Raw genomic sequence first — 15713 nt, 5'->3', positions numbered from 1 at the left:
ACTCTGCCCAGAGCAGCGGCCTCCGACGCCCACAAGAGGAAAGTCTCCAACGATGCATGAAAGACTCAAACAACCAGATTCTGGCGGCCGTGCGAAATTCGCTTTGGCCAGACCAACAACTGCTTGTAGTTAAGACCTCGAGCAACCTTCGTGCAGTCCTCTTTCTAAACACAAGGTAAGGTTTTGAACAAAGTTCGCGTATATGACATTGTGGTAGACGTCTTCACCTGTATGATCCCGGGCAGGGCAATGACCACACCAGCCGCGTAACTGGCCCTCCGCTGCCGACACGTCTTGCAGAGGGCCTTGGCGAGGTCTACGACGTTCCGGTACGGAAGACTCGCCCGACGACCTCCGCGATGGGTCTCCGCCACCGCACGCGAAGTCGACGAAGACGTCGACGCCGACGGGTCGTGCCTCTTGCCGCTCTTGCGGCCACCGCTCATGGCAGACGACGCAGCAGCGGCCCCAGCCGAGCGCTTGGCCGGCTTGGCCGCCGATCTCTTGGAACGCTCCAGCCGACCAGAAGGTCTTGCCGTCCTCGCGACGGTCCTGCCCTACTCCACAACGGCCGAAACAAAAACGATGTGGGAGTTCAACAGGTTGGACGTCGTCGTCGTCGTGATGATATGCCGTTCTGGGTTTGTGGTGGGCGCAAACGAGGCGGGGAAGAGCGCCCGCGGAGAAGCGGCGCGAAGGCAAGCATACACGACGGCAACTCCCACACCTTAGAGATCTTGATGCGCGCGCAGGGCACCTGGGCGTTCTGGGTCTGTCTGCCTGCTGGCACTGGAGTACGAGGGAGGTAGAAGGGGAGAAAGGAAAAAAGAACGGGCGGCGGAGCTCTCCCCAGATTTCGATCGAGAACTCCGAGCGCGTGGCTCGAGGGGTATTTCGGTGGACATCGATCGAGTTGAAGGGAGGCGGCGCGCGGGTTACAGTTCCCTCCGCCACATCAGCGGGATATTCGAGGCGTGAGAGGGAGGCTGTGCTTCGAGATTGAACGCGGAAACGTCCACACACCTGTGGCGACTGCTATGGTCGGTGGCTAAGGTTTAGACCACTGGCGGATAGGCGCTGCAGGAAGAGGCGCTAACGCAGCGTGGGTTTAGGTTTCGACGGGTTCGTTCGTCGCCGCCGGTTTGTCACGATCCGTTTCGCGTCTCGCAGTGCGTTTAGCATTTCCACTGGAGTATTCGCTGCAGCTTTACCCGTGTCACGACTCGGTGAACATGCCCGTGAATGTAGTAACTCAAACACATTCGCAGGATCTATCAGGATTGAAGCATTACTCTCACTTCCTGAGGCACGGTTGTAAACTGCATTCGTTTTGACGGTCACTTGGTGGCATAAGTATAAGTATAGTGGAGTGTTTTCGTCTCAAAATGTCAGGCACGATTTTAAAGTTAATTTTTTTTTTTTTTTTTTTTTTTTTTTTTTTTAATTTTGACCAAAAAAAAAGTGAATATTGTTTTGGGAGCATTCTTGAAATTAAATACAGCGCAAACTGCAGGCTTGGCGGATTCTTGTTTTTGTTTTTAGTTATTGACAGGATTCCGTGTTATCTGAGTTTATTGTTCGTCGAATTCGGATGGTGTTTTTCGGAGTTCATTTTTTTCCACCGAAAATTCGGAGTTTATGAGCTTATTTTTCTTTGATTCCGAAATCTCTGGAATTAGGAGCTTTATTTCACAGTGTTTCCTACAAAAAAATGAATAAATAATATCCGGGTGTAAACGTATGCTAGACAAAGAAAAATAAAACGCGCTTATATATCAATTAATATTTCTTCACCTGGATTTGGTACTGGTGCCATTGCCGTTGCAAATACTAATTTGTCCCACGGCAAAAGTTACACATATCTGTGGCTTCGATAAACGTCGATACCTTAAAAATAAACTCCTGGAGGTAATCGCTGGGAAGCACGTATTCATCCCATCCTATTCCATGCTACCCCGCGGCCGCGCGAGGTGGAGTGGTAAAGGATGTAAGAGGGAAGTTTCAACTGCCCTTCTTCCGAATTATATGCAATCTCTATGGTCCATAGCTTTCACTGTTACAAAAACACAGCCTCTCCCTCCTCTTAAAACACAAATAGTACGGCCCAAACTGGAAACCAATACAGAGGCTTTTTGTCGTTGCCCGAAAGTAGAATGACAGGTCGTCCTGAACCTTGACGAGATAAGCGGCAAGACCCCTTCTGCCAATGAGGTCAGATTTGAAAGATAACTATGGTGGCATTTTCATGGGACCATTGACCCTGTGCGCTGATCAAACTTAATTGTTAACAACCGTCTTTATTTGGTTTATTTAGGGGGGGGGGGGGGGGGGGGTCATTGAAACATTTCTCCCACCGGTCGGGGATCGACGCTCGATATTTTCCTCATTTCTCAAAATAAAGCACTAAGACCCTTTTGTGACACACTCAAAAACAAATTTTATTAAAGCTTACGGTTGATGCGCGTATCGTACAGTTGGTTTTTCAAGTCTTGGCACAAGTTAGCTGATGGATGGATGAATGGATGCTAATGGCTGCACCCTTTAGAACGGGCGTTAGCTTGCGCCACCTAGCCTAGAAACCAAAAGTTTGATTCATTCCCTCGTCCTTCTAAGCCAATTAAGTTTAAAAAAAAAGTGGTTTATATCTTGAAATAACTTTTTTTTTTTTTATGTCGAGCTGTCTCTTTAATGATTTTTAAAAAAGTTAGGCAAGCTTTTACGTGTGACCTACTTAACATATTAGCATGACCTTGACATCACCAGAGAGCTAAAATTCCTGCGCGTCTACTTACCCGCAAAACACTCAAAGAGCCAATCATTGCGATCTAGGAAATCAGCTAAGGGAATGATGAGGCGAAACGTCTGTTTAGACCTTAAAATTACGACAGCGCTGTGGCATTAGGCAATGCAGGCATGACGCTTTGCATTGCGTAATGCACAGCGCAGACTTCATTTTTAGGTCTAAACGTATGTTTCGCCTCATCATTCCCTTAGCTAATTTCCTAGATCGCAGAGATTGGCTCTTTGAGAGTTTTGCGGGTAAGTAGACGCGCAGGCATTCCTTAGAGAGTAGATATTTTCAATTCATAGAGCTTCAATATTATATGTACACAATAAAACCTGTAACGCACACTTGAATGAATTAAAGTTTCGAAAATCTAAAAAATTCATTTTTTTATTTGCTTTATTTTTATTATTAGCAAGGTGTAATACTGGTTTATTATACTATTTTGTATACTATTTTTTTTATGAGAGCGCAACATACTTTTATTCATATATAAGCCCTAATTCATACCCCAAGCCTTATTAGGTGCATTTCAAGCCTCCACTGTTAGCGCAGCAAGGACTCCTCGCTCATGCGAAAGAGGGCGCTAAAGTTTGTTGAGGCGGGTGACGTGCGAGAAAACAAATAATTCTTGAGTTCTGGCTCCTGGGCAACGCTGGGCATCTAACGGTTCAAGCTCGAACCTTGTCAGATGTGCGTCGCAAAACGGGTCAATTGTTGCAGAGTAAAATACCTTTTTTTACGCATTATACATAATTTCACTTCTTTTTTAAGGTTAGGTGTTCATTAAAGTATGAATATTAGGTACCTAACTATACCACGTCAAAACGTTGGACAGAATAGCACTTATGCAAAGACGCAGTCCCCCCCCCCCTCCCCCCCCCACACACACACAACGAACAACACACAAAATTCAAGCTTTCATTGCAGTCATATACAAACAAAATACTATCCACATTTATACCTTGCTACCAATAAAACATAAAGTAAATAAAATTTAGAAAATAAGTCCCCAATTCGCTGGATTTTCGAAACATTTGTTTGTTCAAATGTATGTAAAGTATCTTATTTTAAGCGTATCATATTAAACTTACATACAATAAAAAAGCTAACTTTTGGTTTTCCGGTAATGTCAAGGTTATTAAAATATCATAAATAGGCCACTCTTAAAAATTACCCTACTTTGACAAAAATCGCAAAAAGGACCCAGTTAAAAAAATAAAAAAAATGCTTTAAAATAATATTTTCTTAATTCATTAGGCGTAACAATTGTATTTTGAGAGTCTCCCAGAAAAGTCCTGCAATAATCCGAGAACTAACAATGATGATGATGGATTTTGGAAAAGTTTGGCCATTTTGTTAAGTGTGACCAATTTAATCACTTTGACATCACCGGCAAGCTCAAACTTAGTTATTTTTACTGAATACGCGAATTCAATATGTTAAAAATAAAATGTTACATATATACATTTCAATGAACGAATGTTTCGAACATTCAGCAAATTCGGGACCAACTTAAAAAAAAAATATATATATATATATATATATATATATATATATATCACATTTTATATTTGCCTGACATTTTACTGGTGGCAAGGAATGATTGTGGTTTATCAGCAAAGAAAATATATAGTATTCTGTTTGCATGACGTGACCGCAATCAAAGCTCGAATCTTGTCAGCAGTTCGTTGTGACAGCGTCCTCGCATAGATGTTATTCTGGCCAACATTGTTGCGTCGTATAGTTCATTACCTAATATTAATACTTCAATTAACGCGCAATTTTAGAATACGTGAAATTGCGCGTAATGCGGGGTAAACATTATTTTACTCCGCAAACAAAGCTTGCCATTTTGCGACGCACATCTGACATCTAGAAACGAAATACTATATATTACATGTATTTTCTAATAAACCACTATTATACCTTGCTACTAATAAAAATTAAGCAAATAAAATATGTATATATTTTTTTAGAAAATCGATATCAAATCTGCTACGTTTCCGAAACATTTGATGATTGAAATGTATGCGATCGATTTTATTTTGTACATATAGTGTCAATTTTGTATTCATTGAAAGCAGACTTGAGATTTCTGGTGATGTCAAATTCATTAAAATATCTCAGAGAGGTCACAGGTAAACACTTCCGAAGCTTCGCTAAAAATTATTGCTTTATTTTTTATTTAAAAAAAAAAAAAAAAACATAGCGAGCAGTTAAACATGTGACCCCCACCGGCGCCTAGGCCACTTCAATACCAATAACTCGAGAGAAAAAAAAAACAACTAAAATCCGCCAAGCTTGCTGTTTGCGATAAGACTGTGGTGGCGCAGGCGAGCTGGTGTAGATTTACCATTTTCTTCAACCATCTGAGACTGTTAGCGCCGTTTTTTTTTTTTTTTTTTTTTTTTTCAAGAATGGTTCCAAGACATTTATTTTAAATTGGGATGTTGGTCTATAAAATTTGGCCCCAAAGCTGTGCCTGAATTGAGACGACAACACGCCCAGGATGCTTAATCTTAATTGGCTTAGAAGGACGAGGGGATGAATCAAACTTTTGGTTTCTAGGCTAAGTGGCGCAAGCTAACGCCCGTTATCAAGGGTGCAGCCATTAGCATTCATTCATCCATCCATCAGCTAACTTGTGCCAAGACTTGAAAAGAGCGACTGCACGATACGCGCATCGAACGTAAGCTGTGTCAACCATGTTGAATTAACCTGAGACTAGTGTAGAGCTAGAAGAAACATCAAAACGTAGAAGAGACAAAAAATTGTCAGGACGACGTCTCAAACTCAGCTAACTCGTTTATTTCCACCAATCTCGAGGTCATCACCACCAACCCAAAAGGATAAGTCTATGCAGTCATAGCCTCCCGAATACCGGAGGCTGTGATACAATTCAAGTATACATGAGGCAATGAAACAGTTCAAGTACACATGAGGCTATGATACAGTTGAAGTACCACAGTCTACATCGCAGAATGTAAGAATGTGGACAACCTTACAGGTCGACGGGATAAGGCAACGTCCATCCTCCTCCAAACTCGAATAGGATCTCTCTCCCCTTCCAGGGTCTAGGCCAACTCGTCGAAAGGCAAATCGTCGGAGGTCCATATGTCGAAAAGGCCAATTCGTCAAAGGGCAAATTGCCGAAGGAAAGCTCGTGGAAGGGGCCAGCTGGTCGCAGCTATTTCAAAGTTAAAATGTATAATTTTTGTCCTGAAACTTTAAAGCAAATGCTGCCCTACAGTAATCCGCAAAATCGCCTCACCGTAATAGACCTCCAGTGTGCTTTTTGTTGCCGAGGGTGGTTATCATTTGGGCCCGTTCTCGTTTCACCCTTTTCACCTGGCCCTTTTCAAAACAGTCATTCTCCCGTCGCATTTAACTCTTTCCACTCCAAAATCGTTTTTTTTTTTTTCGGGTATATATCAATAATACAGTGTGTGTGAGCGTGCGTGCGTGCGTGCGTGCGTGCGTGCGTGCGTGTGCCACGCTACTGGCCTACTCTCTCTGCTAACAATTTTAGCAGTGCGTCGATCGAGGTCGTCGTGAGAAGCTACTGGTTGACAATAAAACAGACCAACTATTTATCGCAGCCTGATCACATTCCAAAATGTCACCGTGTTTGAGGTCTCTCGACTTGGGACAATGCCACCACTTCTACAATGTACGCTATTTATGTTCAAACAGTTTCCAAAAGAAGTGTTCATCACCTTTTTTTTGCGTTCGTTTAGTTTTAGAGGAAGGGAAGCAGGCGTCATTGCACGATTCTCACTGCGCACCTCTATACACATCACATATATCTGACTGTATGTTGGGAGCCCAGGCAAGGTAACACTCACCAACGAAGCCGCGAGGGCATAACGACGGCATAGAAGCATGCTGAACTATTGCCATTCGGTCGTAGCGCGAACGAAAAAAAAAAAAATTGGATCTAATGAGAAGGTTTAGACGAGGCGGACCAAATGAGAATGGGACGAAATACGCACGGTCAAAATGCGAATGGGACGTTTCCAGATAACAGACAAAATAAAAATGGGCCCAGTTGAAAAAAAAGAAAAAAAGAACGATTCGGATCTTATGAAAAGGTTCAAACGAGAAGGGCCAAATGAGAATGGGACGAAATGCGCAAGGTTCAAATGCGAATGGGACGTTCTGAGATACACCCTGTTGTTGAAGATAAGAATGTGCCGCTTTCACGGTCCACGTCACGCGTGTATCGGGCGCATGTTAACCTACCCGGCCCACCCGTTCATGGCGCTTCGCGGCGACAGTCTGCGGCAGCTCATTACAAAAATGTCAACCCACAGTCCACTCACTCAAGCCGCTTCGCGGCGACAGTCTGCGGCGACTCATTACAAAATGTAATAAAGAAAAGAAACAAAAGGACGATACCGAGACGACACATTTCTCAACTTCTTTCGAGGTTCTGTTAAATAAATACGTTTAAACTCACTGTCCTGCCTTCGCACTCTTCAAATTTTTCTTTCAGTCTCGTAGCCTAACAAGGGCGCCGTCCCATGTCCAAACACAAATAAATATTATGAAAGGTGCAAGAAAGATGGACAAGAGTGATAATAATAATTCCTGGAGAGGGGGAAAGGGAAACAAAGGGATTATTATCGACAAATAAATATTTAGGACAAAAGATAACAAGAAACCACGATTTTTTACCTCGGACCGTCATTCAACCTATTCGTCAAATCATGCTTCAACAGATTGCCCCTTTCGACAAGTTGCCCTTCGACGAATAACTGCCCCATTAAGAAGGCATTCGGGCCAACACACGTCAAAAAAAAAAAAAAAAATGAAAAAGTGTTTTACAGTTATTTTGGAAACTCACAATAAAAAATCCCCCATTTCACACTTAAAAAAAAAAAAAAATTACATTTTTAACAAGCTTTTTGAGTTGCTTCCGAACTCTAGCGAAGTCTAAATTTAACAATTGCTCTTAGAGATTTCATCCGCATAGTCAATTTGCGTATGATTTCAGTCTCCGACCAGAGCGCCGCGCAGTTGTTATTCACGGATATATTTCGCGATTCCCGAGTTCTGTGCATTGTTCTTCACAGTTCTTTTATGTTCGTTTAATCTGTCATTGATGCAGCGTGACGTCTGTCCTAAGTACCTAAACCCACACTCCAACGGTATTTCATACACAACACCATTCTCGCAACATACCGATTTTTCCCGATGGGCCTCTTTGTACTCAATCACACCTGTCCGAAACATAGTGTCCACTCCGAACTGCCTCCTCATCATCATCCTTCAAGTTGTGAGAAATCTCATTAAAATATGGGATTAGAGCAAAGCGGTTCCTTGATTTCTGTTTTCTCTCCTGCCTTTGATAAACCATTCTGATTGCCATTTGGTAAAACTCTCATCGTATCCTACACTAATCAACCTTTTCCACTGCCTTTCTACCGATTCAGTGATATGAAGTACACTGAACCTTCCTAACGCGTTCCTGAGCAAGTCAAGATATTGTTTGCGATCTGCCAAACTGGCAAGACGTGTTGCTAAATTATTGGTGTTCCACGCGCCACGCGCCTCCCCTGTATGAAAGATTCGAAGTAAATAACCAAAATAAAGCGTCGACGAACGCGCGTGCAACCATTTGTTTTAGGCGGTTGCTTTAGAACAGTTACTGTTGCAGATGCCAGCACGTGAAGCGCATGTAACTACACCCGCAGCATGTTCTTTGGCGCTTGGGTAAATTAGCAAAAGGATTACTAGGGCATATTAATTACCTAACTGTTTAAACCACTGATCTCTATGACAGTTTGCTGTATCGCGCGTCCCGCTCAGAAGTCCCGCTTGGTCGCTACAGCCGCAAATGCCGCCACCGGACGGCCATCTTGCATGTCGAAAAATCGCCTTTTTTGAGCGTTGCAGAGGCTAACGGCAGCGAGCTGAAGACACGGTTTCTACTCGCTCGTCGTCATTCGCACAACAAGTTTTTTTTTTTAAAACCTTGTGCGAACGGCGAGACTTGCCTTTGAGAACACGTGGAAATTTTTACGAAAGCGCAGCGCTGCAGGAAAAATGCACAGCTCGTCGAAAGCAAGTTTCGCCGGGCTCGCGGCGTGAACAGAGCTCTCTTGGCACGCCGAAGTGCTGTGTCTCTGTGCCTTCGCACGCATAGAGATCAGTGGTTTAAATATTAATTTGTGCGCAAACCCCCCAATGCAAAAATTGCGGAGCGTGTTGGAAAGCATCTTATCGTGCCGTTTCCATCGATGTAGCCTTCGTGTGTTTTATTTTTTCCGAGCTTTAACGAGAGCGTACGAGATTTTAAGATATCTTATGTAGAGAATAACATCGCAGTTCGCTATGACCTTTTTTAACATATATCACGTAATTTTTTTAAAGCTAAAAAAGAGCGACATATAAATGCTACCCTGATAAAGGCGACACGGTAGGATGTTTCTCACCATGCGCTACAACTTTAGTATTGAAGCCCTTGCGCACAAATTAGTACAATAAAACGTTAGCTAATTAATCGTATGTTAATTAACAAGTTTGGTACAACGCAAAAAATATCTTCACTAGCTCAATTAAACTGTAAACAACACTACGTTGTTTGTTTCTTTCTTTTTTCGGCACAAGTTATATGAAACACCCTGTATACCACCGCGACTTGACAGCGGCATATGCTGTGGCGGTTCACATGTGCATCCTGTTTCTACCATGCACCGAGCTTCTTGTTAACGATACTGAGAAAGTATAGCCCCATGCGTACTGAACGTCGCGTGCCATTTTCGTCCCAAGTGGCGGAAAGCAGAGCTTATACCCACAACTTTGGACCCAACGTGGGGTCAGCAACATTGTCGACGAACACAAACGACCACCTCGGGGCCAAGTACACGGCAGGCCCGGACGTGTTGGCTATGCGGCTCCGGCACGAGGGAACAGCCATCCACGTCGAGAGGGAGCACTAGCGTGAGCTCAGGCCACTTAAAGTTTCTTAAGGCCACATTGGTACCTTAAGGCCCATAGGTACCTAAGGCCACAAAGGTACCTTAAGGCCGCATAGGTACCTTAAGGCCATAGAGGTATTAAGGCCACAAGGTACCTTAAGACCACTGAGGTACCTTAAGGCCAAAGAGGTACCTTAAGGCCACAGAGGTACCTTAAGGCCACAGAGGTACCTTAAGGCCACTCGATGTGAATGACTCGGCCGTTACACTGGGGCTCAGGGAATTGAAACCGGTGCGACAGGAACAGACGGCGCGCGGCGGAAAAGTGCCAATGGCGTCGACGACAGACGGACATTGTGATACTGCCTGTGCCTCGCCTCAAAAAGGCAGAAGAAATCGCCGCAGCCGACAAGCTGAGGGGGACCAATCAAACCACAGCGTCAAAAGCGCGCCACCACGTTGTTCGCCATGTTTCTGTACGCAATCTATCATCGCTGAACCAATCATGAACAGAAAAGGCCCAGTGACTTGCGCTTTTGACCCCGCTTTTTTTTATTGGTCCCATCAGCTCGTACGTCGGCTGCGTCTGGACCTGAAAGACTGCGAATTTGAGGAGGTGCCATCAAAAGTTCTTAAAGATTTTTTATTCTTAACCTATAGAAGACTGATGGGGAAAGACTGAATTTGAGACGTGACATCAAAAATTCTTAAACTTTTATTTTATTTTTGAAAAAAAAAATAAAAACGGGGGAGGGAAGGGGGTTAAGTCTCTTTCTTTTTTTTTTAGGCTATAATTGTTTGATACATAGGTTTGAGCCGCCATCATCTAATGTAATCCAATGTGACCACCATAAGCGTGTCACGGATGAAATGACAAATGAAACTCGAACACTCGCCAGTTTGCGTGAGACTCAACAAGCCGCTTAAATCTAATAACTTTTTTTTTTTTTCTAGCTTTTAGCTTTTTTTTTTTTGCGCAGGCCACGAGATTCGTCGTTTGTTCTTGCTTCTGAAGTCTTGCGTGTCCGGTTATATAGTCACTGCCAGGATGAGAACGACAGGGAGACCCTTCAGTTGCCCTGCCTCCAGCGCGAGCTACCTTCGACAGCGCTTCGTCGCCAAGCACGGCGGAAGGCATGAGGCGCGTGCCGGAGGCCGCGGCCGTTCGAAGACACGCCCGCCGTTCTTGTTCTGGCAGTGACTTTATAGTAATATCAGAGAAGATAAAAAGACCCCATTGCTTAAAAACTTCCAACATTTTTTTTTATTATTATTTATGCGTAAAAATGTGCGTCTTGTTTGTCCGTTTCATTACACGTGCTTTGCTATATAGGTTAGTGCCACAAAATAAGCTACGCTTCAGAGTAACGACACTCGGCCATGTTGTGTCTTAAAATCGTGGTTGCCAGTTGTCTGAAGCTTTAACTGAAATCCCAGGAAACGCTTTTCCGCCCTCCACAAATGTTTATACAGTTCGCAACAGAGCAAAGCAATATTACACGAGCTTCCTAACACCGAATCTAATGTTGAGGAAGTCGCACTTTTGAATTGTGACGATCGGTAGTTGCGTCTGCCCTGCACAAGCCCCTAAACGGCGGCGCCCACGACAATGGGACGGAGTGCCGATACTCTAAGCGCAGCCCATTTAGTGGCTCTAATATAGGTGTGATGGCGAACACGTTGAAAGAAAAGATATTAGACAAGAAGTCACAAAAAAAAAAAGGAGAAATTATTCTTGTAGCTGTGCAGGGCGGTGAGCTTCTCTAGCGCTCGGTCTTTCACGAATGCAATTTAGGAATGCGGCGAAAGATCCTGAAAACGCAGCGGTACAAGACTACCGAAGCGGAGGTGATTTTATTTTATAACTGTTCGATAGTTAATTCGGTGACGTAGTCGGTTAACCATTTCTCAGCCTACTCGCAAGCAATGCGGAACCAAAAACAAGCGTAAAATGGCCTATTTGTGTAGATAATGTTATTCTTATGTATATGTATTTTCTTTAGAAGCACTTTGGCCAAGTAAATCAAACCCGTTTCGACGAAGGTGCAATTCAGCCGAACGATGTGGCTTGATGGTGCGCGTTTGCAGTGTATAGGAGGTATTCACTGGACGGCATATTTGAGGGCGATGTTTAGAGCGCATGCCCAGAACGAGCTCACATTAATCGCCTGCTAAGACCGGCAACCTTGACGGTGCTAAATGCACGCTCCAAAAGGGCTGCGGAAGCTCGCCGTCAGCACGCGCTCAGCAGCAGCGCACACGGATATGGCCGCAGACGACACACGCGCGTGATGTCATACGGCACCGTACCAGCAACCATTGTTTCGTACGATATGTGCTCCTGTGCCCATACCTTCTCCAGTGTATACATTTGGCACCCTCAAATGTGTTCTTCTCGCAACCCTTGCCAAGAAGAAGAAATTCGATGGTGACAAGATGTACGCTACAGAAGGTACGGGCCCACGGTTGCATGGTGCGGAGCAGTGGCGGCTGATGTGAGCACATTCAGCAGATTCGAGCGCGTGAGTTGCAGCGCCAACCAGACTGTTTGTTTCCGTTTGTCTCTATGTAGGAAGAACACCTTTCCATTTTCTCGCATTTCTTTTTCTCAGAAACCTACCGGCCGTCAGGACATTTGAGTATTACATACTCACCACCCAAAGTCACCTAAGTGGAAAGTTTAATTTCTTACTTATACGGCTTTTATTTATTTATTTTTTTTCGACTGAATAGCGTTTGAGAACTCCCTACTCAAATAAATGCCGCATAGATTAATTTTTCGTCGTCTGATACGTACACTTTACGCAGAGCGGACGGAAACAATACAAAGCAGCCATCTTGAAAGCTATGCGCGATCACACGGGAGTTCTCGTAGATCACTACCGTTGTCCCGCAACGCTCCCCGCAAACCGCTTCGAGATAGCAGGCAAGGCAAGGCCGGCGCGCATGCGCAGTTCTGACTGCGCTCTCCGTAGAGCGGAGCGCGGAGCGGAGCCGTTGCACGCAAGTGGTCTACCAAACTACCGAAGCGTTATTTTGCTCCCTTTGGGACCACCATGATGCATGACCAACGAGTGGTTTGATAAAAGTATACGTTCCCTGGTGACGGCGTTGGCGGGAAAGGCAGCCAACGCACCATGCCAGGTATTAGGGAGTTTTAGAATAACGTACGCAATTTTAGCGCACGATAGCGCTAAATTTAGCGCTTGCGTTAGCGCATTCTACCCAAGAGAGTTTCGGAATAGCGTTTCTCCGCCACGACGCAAAAGCCTAAGCATCTACAGACCATTTCGCGTTTGCAACGTCACCAAGATACAGTCACAATTTTTATTTCACACACGAAATGCTGTAACTTGAGGAAAAAAACAAAAAAAAAAAGGTTTTTTTGGTCCAGAGTAGCATTTTAGATCTGTTTAAACAACGACCGGCTTGCCGGTCGTGGTTTAAACAAGAGAATGCGACGCGAGCGGTCGTTTGGTTTTGTGTATTGACCTGCACACACCGTGCCTTCGCCGAGAAATATTCGCGCGTCGCAAGCGTCAAGTTGCCGGTGATCGTTGCCCGGTTTTTTAAACCGAGTAAAAATATCATCCCGTATTAAAAAACGCATTGGCGCTGCAATTGCGAACCTTGAAACGCGCGCGCCTAGATCGAGGTATCCATCGATCTTTGGGGAGATAACATAATTTGTTTGAATACCACGTGACAACAGTATAATTTGAAACGACAACAAAATCAACACGTAAGTTAATCGTTCGTTTACAAATGATCCAATCACGTGTGGTGACTTCGCAGCACCGGCGGTAGCTACACCGTTGTCCAACAAGATATGGCGGCGTCAACGTCACTTGAGCAAGATTAGAGAAAAATGATAGGTAACCGATTAAATCTGGTGTGTGGAAGCACAAAAAAAAAAAAGTAATGTCTTAGGCGAATGAAAAAAAAAATATATATATATATATATATATAGAGAGAGAGAGAGAGAAAGAGAGAGAGTGTGTCCTCAAAAAAAAAATTTTTTTTTAAACGTTGATTTAGACATTAAGCTTGCCTTTTATTTTTTTCTTCTTTTTTTTTCTACAAATATAAGTATTGTATTTCGCCCAGTGTGTGAATTACTCGCTAACCTTTTTTTTTTCTGATTTTGCGGTTATTTTTTAATGCCTAGCACAAGTTCGTCTGCTTCTTGTGCAAGGGTTGCGGTGACGTCAGAACGCCGAGCTCTAATTGGCTCTATTGAATGGATAGTGGGCAGACCTCAAGGCAGCACTGAGGTCTACCCACTACGTTTCTAATCAAGCCAATCAGAGCTCTTTGTTCTGACGTCACTGCAACCCCGGCGCAAGAAGCAGACGAACTTGTGCTCCCCATAAATCTATGAATCACGAACAGATGGTCCCGCGCTGACGTCCGTACCCATACGACATATCATGGGGACGCTGCGACGGCTACGCCCCAAATGACGGCGCACTTTTCGGCCAGCTCTTTACGAAGAAACGTCACGCGTCTAGATCCCCGCGAGGCCCGCCCGTGACAGCCAATCACTGCCAAGACAAGCGATATAGGGCTGTACCGATCAATACATTTGCACTCAAAACATCGAGCTCCCATCGCGACTACTGGCGTTTGCACGCTGTGTTGGTGTCATTTTGCAACTGCATTGCCAGGTTCGGCCAGCGTCTCGCATTCTCAGCGAGATTGCGCGCAGACACGCAGATTGGAGACGAGTGTTTACGTCTACGTTCGGCCGGACATCGTGTCCAATCGATGGGTAGAAGGACACCCGGGGTCCGGTTCGGGCCCAATCGTCATCCTAGCGCGATGCCGTTTTACGTGGGTATATGTAGCGCGCAGACTATCCACACACGGACTTTGATCGATCTGTTGGTCTGGCACGGCGAAATGTGGTATTTCGTTCTTTAGTGCTTCTGTATCCCCTCGCGGTGGAAGAGCTAGAGGTAACTCAAAATTGCACTCACGCTGGACGCAAAGATGCTGGAAGTGCTCGAACTTTTCGCATGCCGATTCCGCTGAGTACCCTCGCCAAGCACCTTAGCAAACTGGTCCATGGCACCTGCAAAGGCAGAACGAAATACACGCTCGCGAACGATTCGGGCAAAAAAACGAAGCACAGAACTCAGATCGAATCTCAAACTTCTTTTAGGCAAGCTTTAGCGATACCTGGAACCCTTAAAACATATATAGGATAGGTTATTCGGGCGTGGTAGATAGCTGCCAGTAAGTGAGGTCGTTTTTAGATCGAATTCTGCTTGTAGGACCCTCAGAAAGAATGACAGTTGCGCAGATAACAGGGCCATGGCTCACGTATCAGCAATAGCACGATGTGTCTACCCCTGCTATCGTAGTTCCTGTTATTATTATTGTTATTCATATATTACAAGGACTTCTCAATCCGGGGCATATTAGTCAGGCTTGAGCCAACGTACCGATGTTACCGGGAAAAAAATCCTCCGTTCTTATGCGTGCTGAACCAGCGCTGGCTGAACGGACCCTTCACATCAGCGGCAGCAGATACCGAAAGGGCGAACTAGCTTGAATGCGAGCAGCACAATGCGTAATCGTCGAAGCAGGTGTTAGGCGCTCACGGCAGGTGCGTTTTATTTTTATTAGTAACGAAAGCGGAGGAATTAAGAAACTAACCACTTATTACGACAGAGGCACTCGTCCAAACTTGGCCATGCCGACGATCCGATACATCAAATCGAGGTGGACTTTGGGTTTTATTGCACAGCTTTGGCGTCGACTAGCGAAACTTTGGGAAGACACGGCACAGCTCGAACAGCCACGAAGGCATCCTTACATTTCTATGCGCTTCAGTCATTTGTATAAACTAGAGAACACCCACACCCATCCCGCACCCAGATACAAGATGCGGAGTACTAGCCTTGTTTATTTTTGATTTTTTTACTTTTCAGCGATCATTTCACTTTGTCCACTGCCGTCGCGTGAAATATTTTTTTCCAGGTGTTGGCAGATAACTT

General features: G+C 44.6%; 1 protein-coding gene across 1 annotated transcript in view; it reads right to left on the bottom strand.

Moving 5' to 3' along the window:
* The window catches only part of LOC8039379 (rho GTPase-activating protein 45), a 73004-nt gene extending 57583 nt beyond the window's left edge, over window positions 1–15421 (bottom strand). Inside the window, exon 1 of the mRNA XM_042289496.1 lies at window positions 14691–15421. Coding sequence (XP_042145430.1) covers window positions 14691–14780 — 90 coding nt within the window. The 5' untranslated portion in view covers window positions 14781–15421. The remainder of the gene's footprint in view (window positions 1–14690) is intronic.
* Between the last annotated feature and the right edge of the window lie 292 nt (window positions 15422–15713).

The sequence above is a fragment of the Ixodes scapularis genome, unplaced genomic scaffold (genome assembly GCF_016920785.2).
Source record: "Ixodes scapularis isolate PalLabHiFi unplaced genomic scaffold, ASM1692078v2 PGA_scaffold12__126_contigs__length_90152505, whole genome shotgun sequence".
NCBI lineage: Eukaryota > Metazoa > Arthropoda > Arachnida > Ixodida > Ixodidae > Ixodes > Ixodes scapularis.
Note: the sequence above shows the minus strand (reverse complement) of the source record. Positions and strands in the feature narration are given on the sequence as shown.